The sequence below is a fragment of the Macrobrachium nipponense genome, chromosome 27 (genome assembly GCF_015104395.2).
Source record: "Macrobrachium nipponense isolate FS-2020 chromosome 27, ASM1510439v2, whole genome shotgun sequence".
In the NCBI taxonomy this organism is placed as follows: domain Eukaryota; kingdom Metazoa; phylum Arthropoda; class Malacostraca; order Decapoda; family Palaemonidae; genus Macrobrachium; species Macrobrachium nipponense.
The window spans coordinates 33,588,750-33,610,372 of NC_087216.1; the positions used below are offsets into that span (position 1 = coordinate 33,588,750).

The 21,623-nt window shown below is 37.0% G+C and overlaps 2 protein-coding genes across 2 annotated transcripts in view; one reads left to right on the forward strand and one right to left on the reverse strand.

The window, feature by feature from the left end:
* Positions 1-21,623, reverse strand: part of LOC135201008 (probable ribosome biogenesis protein RLP24) — a 100,365-nt gene that overhangs the window by 32,366 nt on the left and 46,376 nt on the right. The window lies entirely within an intron of this gene.
* Positions 925-14,087, forward strand: LOC135200473 (ubiquitin domain-containing protein 2-like). Its single transcript, XM_064229127.1, has 4 exons — positions 925-1,122; positions 2,037-2,279; positions 8,330-8,449; positions 13,873-14,087. The coding sequence occupies exons 1-4, from the start codon at positions 1,035-1,037 to the stop codon at positions 14,085-14,087; spliced, it is 666 nt and encodes a 221-aa protein (XP_064085197.1). The 5' UTR covers positions 925-1,034.

A 21,623-nucleotide genomic window follows, 5' to 3' on the forward strand; every position in this document is an offset into this window, starting at 1 on the left:
AACTTATAAACTGCCTCTCAGATTGGAACTGCTAAGTATGTAGCAGACTGTCTTTGTAGCAAAGGTATCAAAATCAGATACGTACTAGTACTATGTTTGTGTCATACTCATACTGCTTTTTTTTAATGTAATATCTGTATTGTGAAGATTTTAAGCTTTATTCTATTTTCATTGTGCTCTATATTTGGGAAGTCATGTTTTTGCGGTGTTTTTACAAAGTCTAACTGTGCAATAAAATGTCGTTAGGTATTTCTAATATTTACTGTCATAACATTTACTTTTTCATGCATATGAGATTGAAATTAAATGTTGCATAGTGTAGGTCCAGTACTACTCAAATCTTTTGAAATTGACAGTAGGCTTAGAAAAAAAAATATGGCTGGGTAATTACTACCATATATGTTAATTGGTAATTTGTTCAGTTGTTCAATTTTCAGGTATGCCAGTGTCAGAAAAGTATATTAAATATTAAGTCAGTAATTTTAAAATAAATCATCTAAAAATTATCATACAATATGCTCTATCAGTTGAAGCTGGAATACTTCAATTTGTTGCAACAGTTGAATGCTTACAGATAAAAGTGTAGCCATTAAGTTGTGAAAGTGTTGCACCCATATATTTGTTTTTCTCAAAATTTTTCTGTCAAAATTGAGGTGCATCTTCAACTCAGAGAAATTAAGTCATTTCTATCAGTGATGTCAGATGTCATGCTTTGGCCATTATAAATTTGTGTTAGGTATACAGCATGGTATTTATTTGCATATAATTCAGAAAACCTATCAGAAATTTTTCAAAATCTTGATACGTACTGTAAATTTTTTGTATTTGTATTAACCTTTGCTGTAATTTTCTTATGCTTTACAATAGAATAATGTTTGCATGAGTAAATTGATGTATTTGCTCAGCTTCATTATGGTTGTTTTTTACTTAGAGCAGATACACCACTCGGCAGATGCTCCAAAATGTAAGGAAAAATATCCTTCATTGAAGTTCCCTTACAGTGGCTATGAGTAGACTATGAATGCTACAAAATAATGAAATGGTTTTTGGACATTTCAGGTGCTGTACCTCACATACCCCATATTTGGTTTATTAATACTGGGGGGCAAAATCGCAACTTCCGTGAGTTCATATTGTGCAGTTTTACTGTAAACTAATATAATAAAGTCATACAATATGCAAAAAACAGCACAAAGTATGAATGTCTAAAGATTTAAAGTATAGCAAGTACAGTAGTTCAACATACATGCACTGTAATGATACATAGACAAATCGTTTTGGTGGTTTTATTGTTTATTTAGTACTTATGCAGTATTTTTGAGAATACTGTGACCCTAAGCAGTTTTGTTTTTAAAATGGTACATCGAGGAACTAGTTCCCCATGTTGTGAAAGTCTGTTTTATTAAACCTTTTCAATTATGAACAATTGCTCAAATGTTTTTACAAGAATGGGCCACCAGATGGTAAGCTTGGAAAAAAGAGAAAAATGGATGAGAAATCAAACCTAAAGCATGTAATGTTTTGTGCAAAATATATAAGTGCAAATGTTAATGTCTTCAGGTCTGAAACAACCTTTCATCCATCCTAATTTTATATAACATGAATTAGAGAAATAATCCGGTGTAAAATCACTCTTCAGTATGGACCATTTTTTCAGCAATATTGTAGTTTTTTTAATCAAGTATGGTTTGTAAATATGTTGTTCATGTGTACCTTGGCATTTGTTCATGTTTACTGTACTCATTCTCTTATCTACTGTTTTTCCTTTTTATGGTGAGCATCCCATTTTCTTACATTATATGTTGTCTCTGAGATATTCTTGACCGTTTTGCACCTACAATCAGTTCCATTTCAAGCAGTTGGCAATTTCTTCAAAGTTCTGGACCAAGACTTATCTGTCTCACAGTAATTTGTGTACTGTATGTTATCCTTAATACATGTACATGGCTAGAATCTGAAATGTATGAGATGGAGATAATTAAAAAAAGGTTTTATGTAACTAAGATTAATGCGTTGAACCTTTAAACTAACTACAGGGGGTCCTTCAATAGGGAAAAATGTACCTCTCCGTCATGAGAAGATACGCTGGAAGTCTGATATGCCACTGACAGAGGGACAGGTCCGGAGCAAGCGAGATGAATTTTGGGACACAGCTCCGGCCTTTGAAGGGCGTCGGGAAATTTGGGATGCTCTCAAAGCAGCAGCGTTAGCTGTGGAGAACACAGAATATGAATTAGCTCAAGCCATCATCGACGGGGCAAATATTATGTTGCCGAACGGTAAGCACTTCAATACACTTTGTTCTGTTATTCCAGTGTAATCACAATGTTTAAATGATGTAGATGATTATTATTTGTTATAGTCTAGACCATATCGTTATGTCAAACTTTCTGCTCAGAATTTTGCACATGCTGTATGAGCATTTTTAGTTTTAAGATAAATACATCATGAACTATTTTAATATGATCCACAGTGGTATAGGCTAGATAATTATTTTCACTGCAGATCATCCCATTCTCATACATTCAACATAGAATTATTCATAACTAACCCACACAAGTAGAACAAATCGTGGTCAGATGTTCCCAGACACACTTGATTTAGAAATCTTCAAGTTCTGAAGAGTTGGTAGACTGCTTGATGGTAGTATGTGTATGGGCCCTTATGACTGTTGGTCTTGAAAAACAATACTTAGATCATTCTGTTGTGTATCTCACTGCTGTTCACTTCAGCAAGAGTTGTTTCCTTGCTGTGCTTCCAGCCATCAATTTATATTTATTTCACATTCATATAATTCATTTGGTCAATGTTTTCAATCTCTTTTATTCAATCCTGTTTAATTTTTTAGCCACAAGTGATGAACATTCCCTCACAGGCAGCTAGTAAGCTTTTCTCTTCTGCAGTGCCCTATTGTTCATATACGGAACAAACCCTCAGTCTTAACAATAGGATAATCTTCTTGTGCCATCTGGAAACCAGCTAATAACAATCAAAGATTTTAAAGCAAGGAATTTGCGACACCTGGCAACTCATGCATGTACAAGGTGGTAACTGGCCACCAACCAGGCATAGAACCTTGTGATGCGCCAGTCTTTCTTTGACCACCTTGGAGAGTAGTCAGTCATTTTTGCTCCCCTTCCAAGCCAGTTGCTTTGCTTGCCTGTGATTTCTTTGCTTCAGTGTGTTTGTGTGTGTGAGATTGTTGGTTATCATGGAGTCCACCGATTCTTCTAGGCCTCGTCAACGCATGTGCCTGGGCATTCGAGGATTTCTGTGCTCCAGGTTTTTGGCTGCTACCATTACAGTTCCCAATGAATTGCAGTAGGTGCCAATCTAATTATTGTACCATTACTGATCCTTGCCTGTAATGTCGTTCCTGGCCTAAGTCGCAGTGGAAGGTGTTTTACAAGAAAGGTAGCATCGAAGAGTTTCTACGGGTCCTAAGGAGGGTTTTTCACCTCCTCGTTTGGGTGTTTCAGAATCTCCCTCTTCCAGAAGCATTCCCCCTACTTCAGTTGTACTGCTGTCTCCTTCCTTTTCTTCCATGAATTTGTTGTTGGGTTGCACAGGATGATATTATGTTTAATATAGCCCCCTCTCCTGTGGGATATACAGTGTTCCCCGTATTCGCGGGAGATGTGTACCAGACACCCACGCGAATAGCTCAAACCCATGAATAGTTAGAACTCCCCTCTAAAAATACCTATATCTGCCTATCTTGAAAGTTCAAATACCAAATGTCTACTTGAAGTATTTTCCAACATCAAATATACCATTGAATTGGTATTGTTAATATCATTTTAAAGACATCTTAAACATTTTACTATTAGAAATATATAAACAGCCAATAGCAGAGAGAGAGAGAGAGAGAGAGAGAGAGAGAGAGAGAGAGAGAGAGAGAGAGAGAGAGAGAGAGAGAGAGAGAGAGAATAACTCCTTACGATTTCAATAGATTGAAATAAACGTCTGTAGGCAACAGCTTTTTTTTCCCCTCCCATAAATACATATATTTCTCCAGAGACGAGAGAAAGAGAGGGCTGTGCAATTATGTTTGTCTGTCTACAATTCTTTTGCTGAGAGCGAGAGAGATAAAAGAAGAAAGAAATAGAAACACCAAATTTATACCTTATGTAACATTCTGCATCAAATTTACCTTAAATTATCATCATATTACTGTATTAATCTTAGAGATTATATTAATATAATTTCAAAGTGATCCTAAACATTAGTACCCTTAAAGGTATATATGTACGTACTTACATACGTACTTATAACACTTGCAGCCAAGAGAGACAGAGTTACCACTATGACAAGTATCTTGTGGAGAGAGAGAGAGAGATTGTCCTTACAGTATTTAAAAGAGTGAAATGGAATGATTATTGTATTTAAAATATACTCACATATGAATTCGTAATTACAGTTATAGTATTATTATTGAAAATATTAATGAATCTCATCTCAGTAAGAGAGAGAGAGAGAGAAGAGAGAGAGAGAGAGATGAGAGAGAGACGAGAGAGAGAGAGAGAAGAGAGAAGAGAGAGAGGAGAGAGAGATAGATTACATAAAAACCATTAAATTCGTTGACCATTGTATGGCATTGTTACTTTCCCAGCTCCGAGCGTCACTGGAGTTATGAGAAGGTAGGGAAATTGATACGGAAAAAGACAAAGGGAAGAATTTTCATTTGAAATTAGTTATCGTATTATTACTACTTCTATTATTATTATTATTTGAAAATATAATAAAGACATGCATCTACCATAAAAATTCTCTCATCTCGGTAAGAAAGAGGAGTTATCCTTACAAGTGAAATGGAAAGGTCATTTTCATCTCTTTAAAAATACTACCATTATGAATTTTGTAATTAGTGTTTTATTATTATATTCATTATTATTATTATTATTATTATTATATTATTATTATTATTATTATTATTAAATAACTGCAAATTTTCAATAAACATTTTACATTCTAGTACCATAAAAATTCTTTCATCTCGGTAAAAAAGAGAGAGAGAGAGAGAGAGAGAGAGAGAGAGAGAGTTAACCTTAATTAAAAGTGACATGGATAGATTAGTATTGTATTTCTTTAAAATACTATCACATAATGAATTTTGTAATTACAGTTATTATTATTATTACGTATTTGAAAGTATTAAAAACATATAGAACAAGTACATACTATAAAAATAGAACAAGTACATACTATAAAAAATCTGAGTCTCAGTAAATGAGAGAGAGAGAGAGAGCGAGAGAGAGAGAGAGGGGAGATGAGAGAAGACGAGAGAGAGAGGAGAGAGAGAGGGAGAGAGGATCCGTTGGAGGGGGAGAGAGAGAGCGAGAGAGAGAGAGAGAGAGAAATTTCATGAGCACTTGGTGGCAGCAACACAACAGCTCCTCCCCCTCCTGTCACATAACTTGATATATCTGACAGTTTTAGTACCTGGAGTTAGAGAAAGAAGACTGGGATTTCCTTCATTCTTCTATAATTTTTTAAATGTATAAACTAAAATCTTACTAATTCACTATGGTATTTTCTTTAATGAATTGATATTATTGCTGTATAAATTAATATTAATATTAGAAAATAGTAAATCATTTATTTATCATACAAAAAACACACATCTCTGAGAGAGAGAGAGAGAGAGAGAGAGAGAGAGAGAGGAGAGAGAGAGAGGAGAGAGGAGAGGAGAGAGAGATGAGAGAGAGAGAGAATTATTGTTTATTATGTGATATCATTTAAACTTATTAAACTTACTAATACAGTATTAATCAAAATTAATATTTGAAAATTAGTAAATCATTTTTGTATCATAAAAATGTATTTAGTCATGAAAATAAACATCAAAATACACTAATTAGTGATTATTTTCGTCGGAAAATCCCCCGAATGGGCGTATCCCCCGCAAATAAATGGGTAGATATGGTCCAGAGAGAAATCCGCGAATCCGGAGAACACGAATACGGGGCCCCCACTGTAATGTCTTTCCCTAGAGGGAAGAGGCTACTCCATCTGTTTCTTTTATTTCAGATTCAGAATCAAACAAAATGGCAGCTGTTTGGGCATCTCTAGGCCTACTGGGTTCCCCCTCCTTGGATGGCCTTCTCTCACATTTTTTGGTGGCTCATATCTTATCTCTGGCCCCATTGGCAGTCCTCCCCCCTCCCCCCCCAACCTCCAGGCTTATATTACTTTGGATCTCATGTGCTGCCTCCTAGCAGGACGCGAATATGGGGACCACTGTACGTGGTTTGTCGCACAAGCGCGTACACTGTTTTGGTCGAGACCATGTACAGATTTCTTTTCGTGACTGTGTTCTGGAGCCCTTGGTTTCAGAATCCTTGGTGATTAGGGGCTCCGCTCCAACCAGTAGGAGGCAGGATGCCCAGCTTCCTAGGGAAGCCTCTCTGGTTCTGTTACAGAAGGATGAAGATCCTTCCAAGCCTACTACTTCACGTTGTCAGTCTACTTTGCCGGAGCCAGGAGGGGGAGAGAGCCAAGAGTTTCTGTCTTCTTTCTTTGAGGTTGTATGGGTATAGAGGTCTTAATTAGTTCCAGACAAGAAGATATAGGGCTTCATTTGAGCTTCCCTTATCGGGGCATGCTCAGTCTATCTTGCAATGTGTTAATACCTTGGTTTCTGACCGTGATGGTTCTCTGCACTCCAATAGCTCTTCAAAGTTCCTTCCTTCTCGTCTCCTGCAGCATAGAAAGTATTACTCCACCAGTGTGGTTCAGCTGATGTCCCATCACCTTAATTTGGACGTGATTTGTCTTAAAACTGGTTTGACCCTGGATCAGGTTAGGTCTGAAGGTCTGTTTTTTTCTTCACAAGAGCCCTTGTCTATGGAGAATACTGCTTCTACCATCTTCCAGACTGTCTCCTGGCTGGACTTCGGGTCCACTGCGGTAGCCAAGATAGCTTCGGATCAAGCTGAAGGAACTTTAGTCAGTTCTTCTTTTTTGCCAGGCCATTTCATATCAGGACTACTTTAGTGCAACCTTGTAGGCATGGGCTCATGCACAAGGGATTTGCCTGTTGAGATACTTTGATGACTAGCTGGTCTTGGCTAGCTCCAGATAGAAACTACTTCAAGACAGGGATCACCTTCTTCAGCTTTGTCAGGAGCTGGGCATTGTAGTAAGCCTGGAGAAGTCCAATCTGGTTCCCAGCCAGAGAGAGCTCTATCTGGGTATGGATATAGATACAGCAGCGTCAAACGTGATTCCGTTGTACCAGAGGTTAGATAAGTTTCGGTCAGTGGCACGTATTCCTGTCACAGTCCAGATACTATGGCGGACATGAGCTCCATAATGGAAGGAACTTTTTAGGCTTTTCTCCAACTCATCCTCTTCTGTAATACAGATGGCATATGGTCATGATAATGTTCTTTTATGAAGGAGCTACATTTAGGAGGAACTCTCAATTACTCGGGTATTAGGAATAGGTGGCTGGACTAGTCCTTGTACACTTCTTAAGGCCTTTGATGGTTGTTCAAGGTAGTATGTACCTGACTCATATTTGGAAGGGAAACATGTTGCTTAAGGTACTATGGAGGTCATGATCTCTGTATTGGAAGCAGCTCAATTGGCTTTTCTCCAACTTGTCCTCTTCAGTAATATAAATGATGTATGGTCATGATGATGATCTTTTCTGAGGAAGGCTAGCTACATAAGAGCTTGTGATCCACTGGCTCCAGTCAAATGCTCATAAAATTGTAGTAAAGTGACACAGAGCCCTATTAGCCAAATTATCATTAAATGCCAGGCTGTATAGGAGTTTACAGGAGATATCCTCCCTCTGGTCATGTACATACTAAGATTGGGTAGGTGACAGTACATAATGGTGGTTGATTTTGGTTGTGTTCAGACTGTTCCTACAAAACTATGCAACATCAAGACAGTGCCTCCTGCCTACTGCTTCCTTCATTTATCTTCATAGCCAAAACAAAAATTTGGTGACAAGGCCATTCTGTTACTTCCTCCTCTCTTCCCAAGATCATCATCACCCCACTCCATGTTTACTTAACTACAGCAACAACCACACCTGGTTGCATTGCAAAGTAGTAATGCATATTATAAGTCGAAGATTTGTATACCTGGGAAAATGGAGCTTAGTTTAAGAGACCTACAGTGTTTAAAGAAAGTCTGTTAATAAGGTGAATGTTAAATTTGCCTACATACACAGATTTAGATTTAGGAAATTATTATATTAAACAGTGATAAAATGTAAAGATTTTTTGGTTAATCATTGTCATTGGTTTGGTGATGGTTAATAAAGAATAGTGTTCCAAAGGTTTGGCAACCTCATTGCTTTTTTTATTTCCAGGAACACTGACAGATTGTTATGATGAGCTGGGCACCAGGTACCAATTACCAGTATATTGCCTTTCATACCCACTCAACATTCTTCAACGTTCCCCTGACAAAGATGGAGAAATTGATGCAGGTTTGTTTGGATATAATAAGAACAATATTATTTACATATTATGTGAACTTTCTCATTTAACAATTGTTCTGTGCATTAATGAATCTTCGTTTTCGGGAAATTCACGTAAATATTTTTCAACAAATATACTTAGAATTTGTTACTGATTTTATTTATCTGTTTTGATATTGTGAGCTATAAGTATAATTTTACTAATTGAAATAAAATTATTTATTAGAAAAAACATACATAAGTTGGTAAATGGTCACTTTCAACTTCTGGAAGGTAGGGAAAATTGTAAGAATTTTTTTTCTTTCACCATGTGCATTTGCATATCCTCCTCTTTACGTTGATGTGTTTTTTCATAAATTTGCTGACTTCAGAGTTTTGCTGACATGGGGTGCTTCATAACAATTTATTACCCTGTCTCCTAAGGGGTAACCCTCGATGACCATGAGTTTGATTCTCGGGCATTCCATCAAGGAGTTAGAGATGTGTATTTCTGGTGATAGAAGTTCACTCTCGACATGGTTTGGAAGTCGCGTAAAGCCGTTGGTCCCGTTGCTGAATAACCATTGGTTATTCAGCGTAAAAACACCATACAAACAACGTAAAAACACCATACAAAAAACAGCCTAAGGGTTAACCCTTTTGCTGCGGATTTGAGAATATGTACATGTCACAGTATATTGCGTAAATTTTCAATGTAAAATTCAAAGTACTTAAAATTTACTAAAACCTTTTTTTGTGTTCTAGAACCATTTTATTTTCAGAATATAACATTATTTTTGCTTGAGTATATAATTTTCTGACTTAGATTATTTGGTTAAAGGGTAAAAATTAGGAAAAATCATAAAAATTGCCTTTCTTTTATGACTTTTATTAATTTAACCAACAATCCTTCACCTAATTCATCAATGCCTAAGACATTTATTTTCCATTTTGGCAGTGCTTTTTGTACATTTTATTGGTGTGATATTTTGCAAAACATGGAATGATACACAGAGGTAGCTTTTCAACACATTGATCACAAAAATAGGTGGTTTGCTTTCTCTTACATTCTCCTTTACCTTTCATCACTCAATTCTTTGGCAAGATAGAGCATACAGTACATTGGGTCTTGTGGTTTTTGTCAACATACTGTGCTGGAAAATGCTTTTGTTTAAATATCTACCCCTTCTTTGAGTTTGGCTCCCCTTATACCCTTCTAACAGTGTTAATAATTTTTTCCTTAATTTTTTTTTTTTTTTTTTTTTTTTTTTTTTTCTTATCAAGCTTAGCAGTAGGATTCTGAATATTATAACATATGTTTGAGTTCACTAATGCTGATTCAACTGTGAAGTGCCAAATGGGTTGGTACCATTTCTGGCTCTTTATTTAGTAAGGATTATGTTGAGCAAAGTTGATCAAACTTACAAAATCCCCCCATATACTTATTATGTTCTACATGAACACAGGGCTTGTCAGTTTCTCTATCACCCTTCTTTGAATAAGCAAGCATTTTACCATCATTTCTCACCCATGTTGCTGGTAAAGTTCCCCTTTTAGCTGTTGTTTGTTTCATATCAACTGGCATACCCTTCGTATTTATCCTAACTTCCACAAGCTAGAGTTTTTTCTGAAGTAGTTTGTCGTAAAGGGACACTGTTATAAAAACTGACCACATAAATATTATGACCTTTGTTTTCATAACTCTCTAACAAAGACAGAACAACATGAGTATCTAACCCTTCTGATGGCTGACGTGCAGAGTACTTCCCAGTATATACATTAAATTTAGCAGGAAACCAGTATGTGCATCTGTCATTGACCATACCTTTTATTCCCATTTAGTTGAAGCTTTGATGGTAAATACAGTTTCAAAAATAGCCTACCTTTAAATTTGATCATGCTTTCATCAATACTGATTTCTTTATTGCTAACATAATACTCCCCATATAAATCTGTTACAATATCTAATACTGGGCCTAAATCTTGGAGAGCTTATCATTCCCATCTTCTGATCATAACACTAAAATGAATAGCTGATCTAATTAACTGATGTTTATCCCAAGAAAACACTTTTCTGAATCCAGGAGTATCAGATAAAAAGCTACTTTCACTAAAGTAACTCTAAATTGTGGGTTTATGAAGTACATACACATTGCTATTTTCAATAGCAGCAACAGCTTTTATATTATCAGTTACATCTGACGACTGGAGGTATCTTGATCTTTTTGGTAAAGGTTGTTATGTAGCTATCACAGATTAGAATACTTATTAGTTTATTTTGCAACATGTTCATAAATTTTTCCAGAAAAAATCTTGTAAAACATTCATACGGATTTAAGTTTTCAAAATTAATTACACATGAGAGGCTGAGTAATGAAAAGCATTATCTAATTCAGTGGGAGAATTGTTATTATAATTAATTTTATTCCAATACAGTGAGTTTGTTACATCAGCTGGGGTTGATGAGCCTGTTGCTGGGAGGTCTTCATTCATATCTTCATCCGTATTATCATCATAATAATCATCATTTGATGTAGTATCATCAAATAACTGGCCCAAATTCTGAGTCAAAGCCAAATAGAATATCATCAGTTTCTTCTGAAGATATTGACGAGAAGTGGAAGCCATCTGAACCTATATAAAAAAAATTACTATGGGTTAGGCTACACCCAGAGTTAAAGGGAAAAAGTCAGCTGACTATTAAAACAAAGGAATTTAGAGCTTTTTCCCAATAGTATATTAACCCTTAAACACCTACTGTACGTATTTTACGTCAAGATAAATTGTCTGTCGGGTGCCGATTGGACGTATTTTACGTCTACACAGAAAAGTTTTTTTAAAAATTCGTTGAAAAATACTTATAGGCCTACGAGCCAAAAACTTTTAAATCATGCGCCTTGGGGGGTGCTGGGAGGTTCACGGAACAAGGTGTTTTTTGTTTGTTTACAATCGTTACGCGGCGCGCAAGCGTGAATTTCTTTCCTCATCGCACTAAAAAGTATCAGTGACATCTCAGAAATTATTTCGTCACTTTGACATAATTTTTGCAATTCTATGTAGAATACAACAAAAAAATACTCATGATTGTAGCTTTATCAGTTTTGAAATATTTTCATATAAATAACGATAAGTGCAAAAATTTCAACCTTTGGTCCACTTTGACTCTACCGAAATGGTAAAAAAACGCAATTGTAACCTAAAACTCTTGTATTCTAGTAATATTCAATCATTTACCTTCATTTTGCAACAAATTGGAAGTCTCTAGCACAATATTTCAATTTATGGTGAATTTAAGAAAAAAAACTTTATCCTTACGTCCGCGCGGTTACTCTTCCAAAAAAATCATAAATTTTTTCGTCCGATTGTCGTAATGTTTGCACCATTTTAAATTAGCTATTACATAAAGTTTTGTATATGGAAATGTGCGAAATTTCATGTAGAATACAACTAAAAACAACCCATGGTTGTTGCATTTATCAGTTTTGAAATATTTTTATATAAATAACGATAAGTGCCAAAATATCAACCTTCGGTCAACTTTGACTCTACCAAAATGGTCGAAAAACGCAATTGTAAGCTAAAAAAAACCTTTATATTCTAGCAATATTCAATCATTTACCTTCATTTTGCAACAAATTGGAAGTCTCTAGTACAATATTTTGATTTATGGTGAATTTATGAAAAAAAAAAAAAAATTTCCTTACGTCCGTGCGGTAACTCTTCCGAAAAAAATCAGAAATTTTTTCGTCCGATTGTCGTAATGTTTGCACCATTTGAAATTAGCCATTACATAAAGTTTTATGTATGAAAATGTGCACAATTTCATGTAGAATACAACTAAAAACAACCCATGGTTGTAGCTTTTATCAGTTTTGAAATATTTTCATATAAATAACGATAAGTGCAAAAATTTCAACCTTCGGTCAACTTTGACTCGACCAAAATGGTAAAAAAACGCAATTGTAAGCTAAAACTATTACATTCTAGTAATATTCAATCATTTATCTTTATTTTGCAACAAATTGGAAGTCTCTAACACAATATTTCGATTATGGTGAATTTATGAAATCAACTTTTTCCTTACGTCCGCGCGGTAACTCTTCCGAAAAAATCATAAAATTTTTCATCCGATTGTTGTAATGTTTGCACCATTTTAAATTAGCCGTTACATAAAGTTTTATTTATGAAAATGTGCGCAATTTCATGTAGAATACAACTAAAAACAACCTATGGTTGTAGCTTTTATCAGTTTTGAAATATTTTCATATAATGATAAATAGAAAAATTTTGTCCTTCGGTCCACTTTAACTCGATCGAAATGGTCGAAAACTGCAATTGTAAGCTACAGCACTTACCGTCTAGTAATATTCAATCAATTACCTTCATTTTGCAACAAACGGGAAGTCTCTAGCACAATATTTCGATTTATGGTGAATTTTTGAAAACTGCTTTTTTTTATGTCCGCGCGTTACGAATTCATGCATCATTTTGTGATAATATTTTCTCTGTGTTGCCTTGATCGTTTTACAATGTGTTATATACCAAAATGATTTAAATTTAGTGTACAATACAGTGAAAAAAATTAACTCTTTAGTTTTAACCGTTTTGCTCACAGCTCGATTTGAATACAATTATATATGAAATTTTGTTTTCGCGCTATCATATATCCCATTATTTATATATGATAATGATATTTTTTTTTCATTTCTGATGGTTGCATACTAAACTTCATGCAATGACCAAAAATGAACTCTTATTCTTGAAAACTAAGCGTGCTGTGATTTTTTGAAAAAAACATTTTTTCCGCTTCGGCGCTCACTCCCAGACCCCGCCGGCATACGGGAGACAATTTTCATTATACCCCTTCAGCGTAAAAGGGTTAAATAAAGTCTAAATTTTTTTTATTAATTAATTTATTTTTTAATTAATTTTTTTTTTTTCTCAGGTTTAATCCCTAAGGACCAGCCCGAGAAGAGTCTACTCGTGGATTTCTCTCGGAAACGTTTCCCCGTTTCCCCACATTATTCGCGGAAAATTCGCGCATTCGCGGTATTTTTCTATGAGAAATATCCACCAATTCCTGGTTTTTGTGATCAATTTCATCATAAAATGCACTTTTTGTGATAAAACTCTTAAAAAAACAAAGTATGAAAATTTTTAGTGGTTTTTCTTAAGTTTTAACTAACAAAATAGGCTGTTTTTAGCGCTTTTATAGGGGTTCCAAACATTCGCGGATTCTAACTATTCACGGGGGGGTCTGGTACGCATCCCCCGCGAATACGGGGGAACACTGTAATATATAATGAAGGGTCCTGTCAAACTAATGATATCCGTAAGGGCATTCTGTTTAATGGAATCCTCCTTGAGTAGTTCAGTCCTTTTTTATTTGTTCCATTTAAACGTTCTCATTATGAGAGGCAATAATGAAAATAAAACATTATTCTTTTTTTTAGGAGAAGGCAGTGTAGAAGGAGAAGAAGTGGTCCTCAAAGTTCGCCTCTCCACGACAAGCAAAGATGTTAAATTGACAGTCCGATCCACAGACACTATTGCTACAGCTAAGAAGAAACTTGATGTAAGTATGCTTTGTCCTCTTGAAAAGTTTTTTGTTCCTACAGAAATACAGGCCATCACCTTATTTATAGGAGTGTCCTTCAGCGTGAGCTGAGGCAGTCATTGATTTAGGTGTAGATAGGGTGTGAGCTTAGAAATACTCTTACTCAACATCACCACTCGTTTTCTACTGATGCCAGAGAGCAGATGTACTTTGCATGCTGCCTACCTGTGTGATTGTTGAATATTTGGACGAGTAATTTTTCTACCCATAGTTACTTTTACTTGCATTCTTTTCTAATTATTTGCCTGTTGTTGTTTTTTCCCTGAAATGGAGAGAAAACATGATCAGGGCTGTTGTCAGGAATATGATGTCCTCGTGGGTACTTAATGTCTCCCCCAAAATGTGAATCTCATGAGTATTATTAATTTTGTAGCAGGAAGACATGCACCTGTGTGTTGTCATTCAAGGAGCGGTTGTGGTTCATCTTGCAGTGTGGGAAAAAGTTTGGCAAGTGGAAGAAGGATGACAAGAAGTGTTTGCCAGATTCTTAGGGGGAAATAAGTCACTGATCCTCTGTACTTTTGCCTCCTTTCATTCCAACCCACTGCCTAGTAGTACTAGTACCCCTTCTTTAAGGATTAGCAATCAAGTTGAGAAGTCTGCACATGCCCTCTCCTGTGTAGATGACATAGCTGCTGATGGATTTGCTCATTAAGCGGCTCCATTGGCTTCATACTCATCTAATTGACAATACAGGTAAAAAGATATGGCTTACAATTAACATCCTTGGTAGTCTGTCTTTTGCATTGTTCCTGTACAACTTTGTTAGAGAGAAGACAGTTGTCACCTGAGCCTTATCTTTGGCTGTGTCTGCTGCTGCTGCTGTATCTGCAGGTCTTAGACTCCTCATCTGCTGAGGGGGATGGAGACCCTCCTGTTCCAATAGTTCTGCTAGTGGCAGATCCTCGGTGGTTTAGAGTATCTTAATTGTTCCCAAAATGATCCCAACCTTCCCTTTGGAGTGGAGACCAGCAAGACTATGAGAGGAAAGGTAAGAAACTATCACATAGTTCCTCCATGTTAATAACCCCTTTGAAGGATGGGGAACCGTGGCAGTGACAGTCCTGGAAGAAGCAGCCAGGGTAACCAAGCTCAGCCCAGGAGTTCCAGTGGTGGTTGATTCAATAGGGCTATCCAAGGGGTTGATGAATCAAAGGGGGTCAGCGAATGGCTAAGGGAGAAACATTTCAGCATGATCAGTGATAGCTTCTAAATTTTATTATTACACTGTAATCGTTGGTGAAAAGTATTCCCATGATAATGAGTACCATTATGTTTATGTAATCTGCTTCTGACTGTCAGTCATGACAAATTTTTAACCAATTTGTATTTTTTATAACTAACAAACCTGAGGTCTTAACATTAGGATAATACAAGCGCCAAGCTGGAAACCGGTAGAATTAACACTTAAACGCCGGAGCGGTAAATAAATAAAAATGACTCCCGTATGCCGGAGGGGTTTGAGAGTGAGCGCGTAAGCGGAAAAATATTTTTTTCAAAAAATCACAGCGCGCTTAGTTTTCAAGATTAAGAGTTCATTTTGGCTCCTTTTTTCTCATTGCTTGAAGTTAGTATGCAACCATCAGAAATGAAAAATATTATCATTATCATATATAAATAATGCGATATATGATAGCGCAAAAACGAAATTTCATATATAATTGTATTCAAATCGCGCTGTGCGCCAAACGGTTAGAGGTAACAAGTTGCTTTTTTTTTTTCGTTGTAATGTGCACTAAATTGCGATCATTTTTGATATATAACATATTGTAAAACAATAAAAGCAACACAGAGAAAATATTATCACAAAATGATGCATGAATTCGTAGCGCGCGGATGTAAAAAAAATAATTTTTTAATAAATCACCATAAATCGAAATATTGTTATAGGAGACTTGCAATTGTTTCAAAATGAAGGAAAATGATTGAATATTACGATACTGTAAGAGTTTTAGCTTACAAATGCAGTTTTTTACCATTTCGAACGAGTTAAAGTTGACCGAATGTCGAATTTTGTTAAAAGTTTTTTTTTATATGCAAATATAAAAAAAATGAGAAATGCTACAACCTTCCAATAATTTTTGTTATGTGCATGTTTTTGCGCACATTTTCATATATAAAACTTTAAAAAAGCGTAATATGAAAAGGCTCAAATATTAGGAAAATGTGACCTACGCGTTTCTGAGATTTTCGGCCGAGAATAGGCGCGCGACGAGGAATAAAAATATTTTTTTCAAATATTCACCATAAATCGAGATATTGTTCTAGAGACTTGCAATATGTTTTAAAATAAAGATAAAATGATGTATATTACTAGACTGTAAGATTTTTATGTTATAAATGCGTTTTTTGACCTTTCGGTTGAGTCAAAGTTGACCGATCGTAGTTTTTTTCGTACTTATCGTACTTTATATGCAAATATTTCAAAAATGATAAATGCTACAACCTTCCAATAATTTTTGTTATATTGTGCATGTTTTTGCGCACATTTTTCATATATAAAACTATAAAAAAAGCGTAATATGAAAAGGCACAAATATTAGGAGAATGTGACCTACGCGTTTCCGAGATTTTCGGCCGAGAATCGGCGCGACGGACGGAATAAAAATATTTTTTCAAATATTCACCATAAATCGAGATATTGTTCTAGAGACTTGCAATATGTTTTAAAATGAAGATAAATGATTGAATATTACTGAGACTGTAAGATTTTTATGTTATAAATGCGTTTTTTGACCTTTTCGGTTGAGTCAAAGTTGACGATCGTAGTTTTTTTTCGTACTTATCGTACTTTATATGCAAATATTTCAAAAATGATAAATGCTACAACCTTCCAATAATTTTTGTTATATTGTGCATGTTTTTGCGCACATTTCCATATATAAACCTTTAAAAAAAAGCGTAATATGAAAAGGCTCAAATATTAGGAGAATGTGACCTACGCGTTTTCCGAGATTTTCGGCCGAAAATCGTCGCGCGGAGGGGAAAAAAAATATTTTTTCAAAAATTCACCAGAAATCGAGATATTGTTCTAGAGACTTGCAAATATGTTTAAAATGAAGATAAATGATTGAATATTACTAGACTGTAGATTTTATGTTATAAATGCGTTTTTTGACCTTTTGCGGTTGAGTCAAAGTTGACCGATCGTAGTTTTTTTCGTACTTATCGTACTTTATATGCAAATATTTCGAAAATGATAAATGCTACAACCTTCCAATAATTTTTGTTATATTGTGCATGTTTTTGCGCACATTTCCATATATAAACCTTTAAAAAAAGCGTAATATGAAAAGGCTCAAATATATTAGGAGAATGTGACCTACGCGTTTCCGAGATTTTCGGCCGAAAATCGTCGCGCGGAGGGGAAAAAAAAGGGAAAAAAATATTTTTTTCAAAAATTCACCAGAAATCGAGATATTGTTCTAGAGACTTGCAATATGTTTTAAAATGAAGATAAATGATTGAATATTACTAGACTGTAAGATTTTTATGTTATAAATGCGTTTTTTTGACCTTTTCGGTTGAGTCAAAGTTGACCGATCGTAGTTTTTTTCGTACTTATCGTACTTTATATGCAAATATTTCGAAAATGATAAATGCTACAACCTTCCAATAATTTTTGTTATATTGTGCATGTTTTTGCGCACATTTCCATATATAAACCTTTAAAAAAAGCGTAATATGAAAAGGCTCAAATATTAGGAGAATGTGACCTACGCGTTTCGAGATTTTCGGCCGAAAATCGTCGCGCGGAGGGGAAAAAAATATTTTTTTCAAAAATTCACCAGAAATCGAGATATTGTTCTAGAGACTTGCAATATGTTTTAAAATGAAGATAAATGATTGAAATATTACTAGACTGTAAGATTTTTATGTTATATATGCGTTATTGACCTTTTCGGTTGAGTCAAAGTTGACCGATCGTAGTTTTTTTCGTACTTATCGTACTTTATATGCAAATATTTCAAAAATAATAAATGCTACAACCTTCCAATATTTTTTGTTATATTGTGCATGTTTTTTGCGCACATTTCCATATATAAAACTATAAAATAAGCGTAATATGAAAAGGTACAAATATTAGGAGAATGTGACCTACGCGTTTCCGAGATTTCGGCGAGAATCGGCGCGCGGACGGAATAAAAAATATTTTTTTCAAATATTCACCATAAATCGAGATATTGTTCTAGAGACTTGCAATTTGTTTTAAAGTGAAGGTAAATGATTGAATATTACTAGACTGTAAGTAATTTGCTTACCCCCCAAAAAAAAAAATTTATAATATATATATATATAGATATATATATATATATATATCTATATATATATATATATATATAATATATATATATATATATATATATATATCTATATATATATATATATATATATATATATCATATATATATCTATATATCAGATATATATATATATATATATATATATATATATATATATATATATATATATCTATATATATATATATATATATATAGATATATATATACTATATTATATATATATATCTATATATAGATCTATATATATCTATATATACTATATATATATATATATATCTATCTATATATATATATATATATATATATATATATTATATATATATATATATATATATCTTATATATATATATATATAAATATACGTAAAATATATATTACATTCTTCGATTCTGGTACCAATACATAAATAAAAGGAATGCAGGTGACACTTCTCTTTTCGCATACAATGAAATGTCTTATTATTATTTTATCATGCACACATTCAGATATATAAAAAATTGTAATAAATATAAAACTAAATATAAAATAAATGCAGAATACTCACTCGTAATCCTGACTCTTCGTTCTATTCTTGTTTTCTCCCTCCTCCATTGAAGAGTCTTGCATTTTTTTCCACTCGACATGACGAGGTACAGGTGGAGGAGGGAGACGCGCGCCCTTACTGCTGATGGACCCGGCGGCCCCCGTGCGCCCTCCGCTGTCGGTAAGGGGCGCGCTCCAATACATGACTTAGTGTGATACTTTCGGTCACACTCCCCTATCCTGCAAAGAGCAACTTTGCAGAGACGACAGAAGAACCGGGTGTCTCTCCTTCTGCCATTCATATGGCACACCCGGCACCGTTTCTGCCTTCGCCCTTCTAAGGCCTCCAGTATGTGTTCCCCTGGCTGCAGCCGACACGCAGGGTCCACTACCCGACGAGAAGCGTGATGGTCGGGGCCGGCAGCAAGAGGGGCGTCGTCAGCAGGGGGGGCGTCGTCAGCAGGGGCGGCGACAGCAGGGGTGTCGTCAGCGGGGTCGGCGACAGAGGGGCGCGCAGCAGGGGCTGGCGGCAGCAGGGGCGGCGGCAGCAGGGGTGGCGGCAGCAGGGGCGTCGTCAGCAGGGGTCGTCAGCAGGGGCGTCGTCAGCAGGGACGGCGGCAGCAGGTGGCGGCGGCAGGTCGAGCGAAGTTGGCCCTCCTATCTGCCCTTTCCTCTAGGGGCAGATCTGCAGCTCGGGGCAGGGGGTCAGTTATGGAAGGCCCTCATCGGGATCGAAGTTGATGAGGGCATTCCCGGCTACCTCTAGGAACTGTGCGTGGGTCAACCTCGGAAGATTGTCACCGCGGGTACCCACAGTACAGTATGTAGGCATTTTGGAGGGCCAACTGAAGGATGTATTTGAGGAGCTTCTGTGTCCACTTCTGGTTCTCCTGGCGAAGGGATAGTACTGGATGAGCTGATCAAAGAGATCAACTCCTCCCATGTGCCTGTTGTAGTGCCCAATGACAGTAGGCCGCTCGGTACGAAACTCCTCAAAACACAACTCGGCCCCTGTCGACGTGTCTTCTTCCGCTGTACGATCTCTTCTTGGATGGGTTCATGACTCGGCGTAACCATGGGGACGAGTCGGACACCCTTCCAACAGATGACGAAGACAGCGCCCTTCCGCCGCCACTCTGTCTCTCTCTTGCCAGGTGTTGCGGATGACTAGCGAACCTCTTGAGGACATTCGGGGCCCCACGCACAACCGAAGGGTACACTGACGTGAACACCTGCTTCATACAGTTCCTGGGCCAGGGATACCGAGTTATAATAATTTATCCATAAACAGGTGATATCCCTGGTTACGGAAACGTCCCACAAGGTTGAATACAGTGTCACGCAGCGTGGAGAATACCCCGGTATACACTGAAAAGTCCACAACGTATCCAGTGTTGGCCTCGGTAATGAGAAAGAATTTCACACCATATTCTTTGGCTTCTTGGGGTTATACACTTTTATACTAAGACGTCCTTTGTAAGGCATCATCCCCTCATCCAAAGACAGGTTCTTTCCAGGAATCACGAGATTACTACACCGCTCACGGATATAATCCAACACTGTACGCACTAAAATGAGGCGATCACTGTTATTCCGGGGTATGGCCCTTCGGTTGAAGGCGTTGAAGTACCTGTCCATCGCCAGGAAATTATCACGGGACATAACGCCAGGCACATTCGGCATATATAAAAAATAACTTCTCTTCCAATATTGCCTGACGTCGATAGCAGGTGTCAACCAAAATAATGTGGAGCCCCAAAAAATGTGCCATGTCAATGAGGTTGCAACCCGCCAGTAATACGAAAGGTCAGTCTCAGCTCATATCGGCAGTACCGAGCGTAGTCCACCGTCTCGTGTACCAGGTATTCCAGCAATTCCCGCGTCAGGAAAAGCTGGATGAATCCCAAACAGTCAGGGGTACTGGTACGGTCATCCCAGGGGTTGCCGTGAAGGGGTGCATGTTAGGAGGGGTGGGGTCCTCAGTCCACCCTCGTCACTCTCCGACGACCGACCTTCACCGTGGCTGGCGCGACGAGCCGACCTTCTACGTGCCCGTGCTGCGCGCACGCGCACGGGTGCGGGCACGATGCACACTACCCCACCCGTTGGCCCATCACCCTCACTTAGGCCCTCACTTTCTGTATCGTCCTCTGCGATAAAACTTGAGCCCGTCCCCATCCCCACCTCCCCCTCCCCCTCAGATTCCCCCTCGTATGCACTGAATTCGAGCTCACTTTCGGGATGTGAGCCTCGAACGGACATTGGGGGCAAATATTCATCCTCACTTTCATCGGGACTGATGTCCTCATCACTCGATGACCATCGCCATCAAAATGAGGACTTGCGACATGTTCCCGATCAAGCTCCGAAAGATATTCGTCTATGTCCCTTGGTTGGAGGCCTCCCAAATGCCTACGAATGCCCCTAAGGACGCCCACATGCTTTCTAGGGGTAACCAAAGGCAAACGATGTGTTCCCGAAACACTTTCAGCCACGTTGGCCGCACAGAACGGCCTTGAGGCGCGGGGTTCATGCTGGGTGCTTGGCCCTCGCCAGCATCCATGTCCAAAACTCGCCTTACACGATCCCTTCCGCGGGTGTTAAAAACGCGCCTTTCACGGTTCACACGTCGTTGAGACATATCTAGGAATGTCTTGTAGCAATACAAATGCTCAAAGTCTCGCACAAGTCCAGAAAAACACGCTTTTCACGAAAGATCGCTCTCGGATGGTGCGCTACTGATGCTGGCTGGAGCGAGAAG

Bases quoted from the DNA above. Each gene is read 5' to 3' on its own strand.
- LOC135200473 (XM_064229127.1), top strand. From the start codon at position 1,035: ATGAAATGGTTTTTGGACATTTCAGGTGCTGTACCTCACATACCCCAT. The intron at 2,280-8,329 runs GTAAGCACTTCA...TTTTATTTCCAG, and splicing joins AAATATTATGTTGCCGAACG to GAACACTGACAGATTGTTAT. The intron at 8,450-13,872 runs GTTTGTTTGGAT...TCTTTTTTTTAG, and splicing joins AGATGGAGAAATTGATGCAG to GAGAAGGCAGTGTAGAAGGA.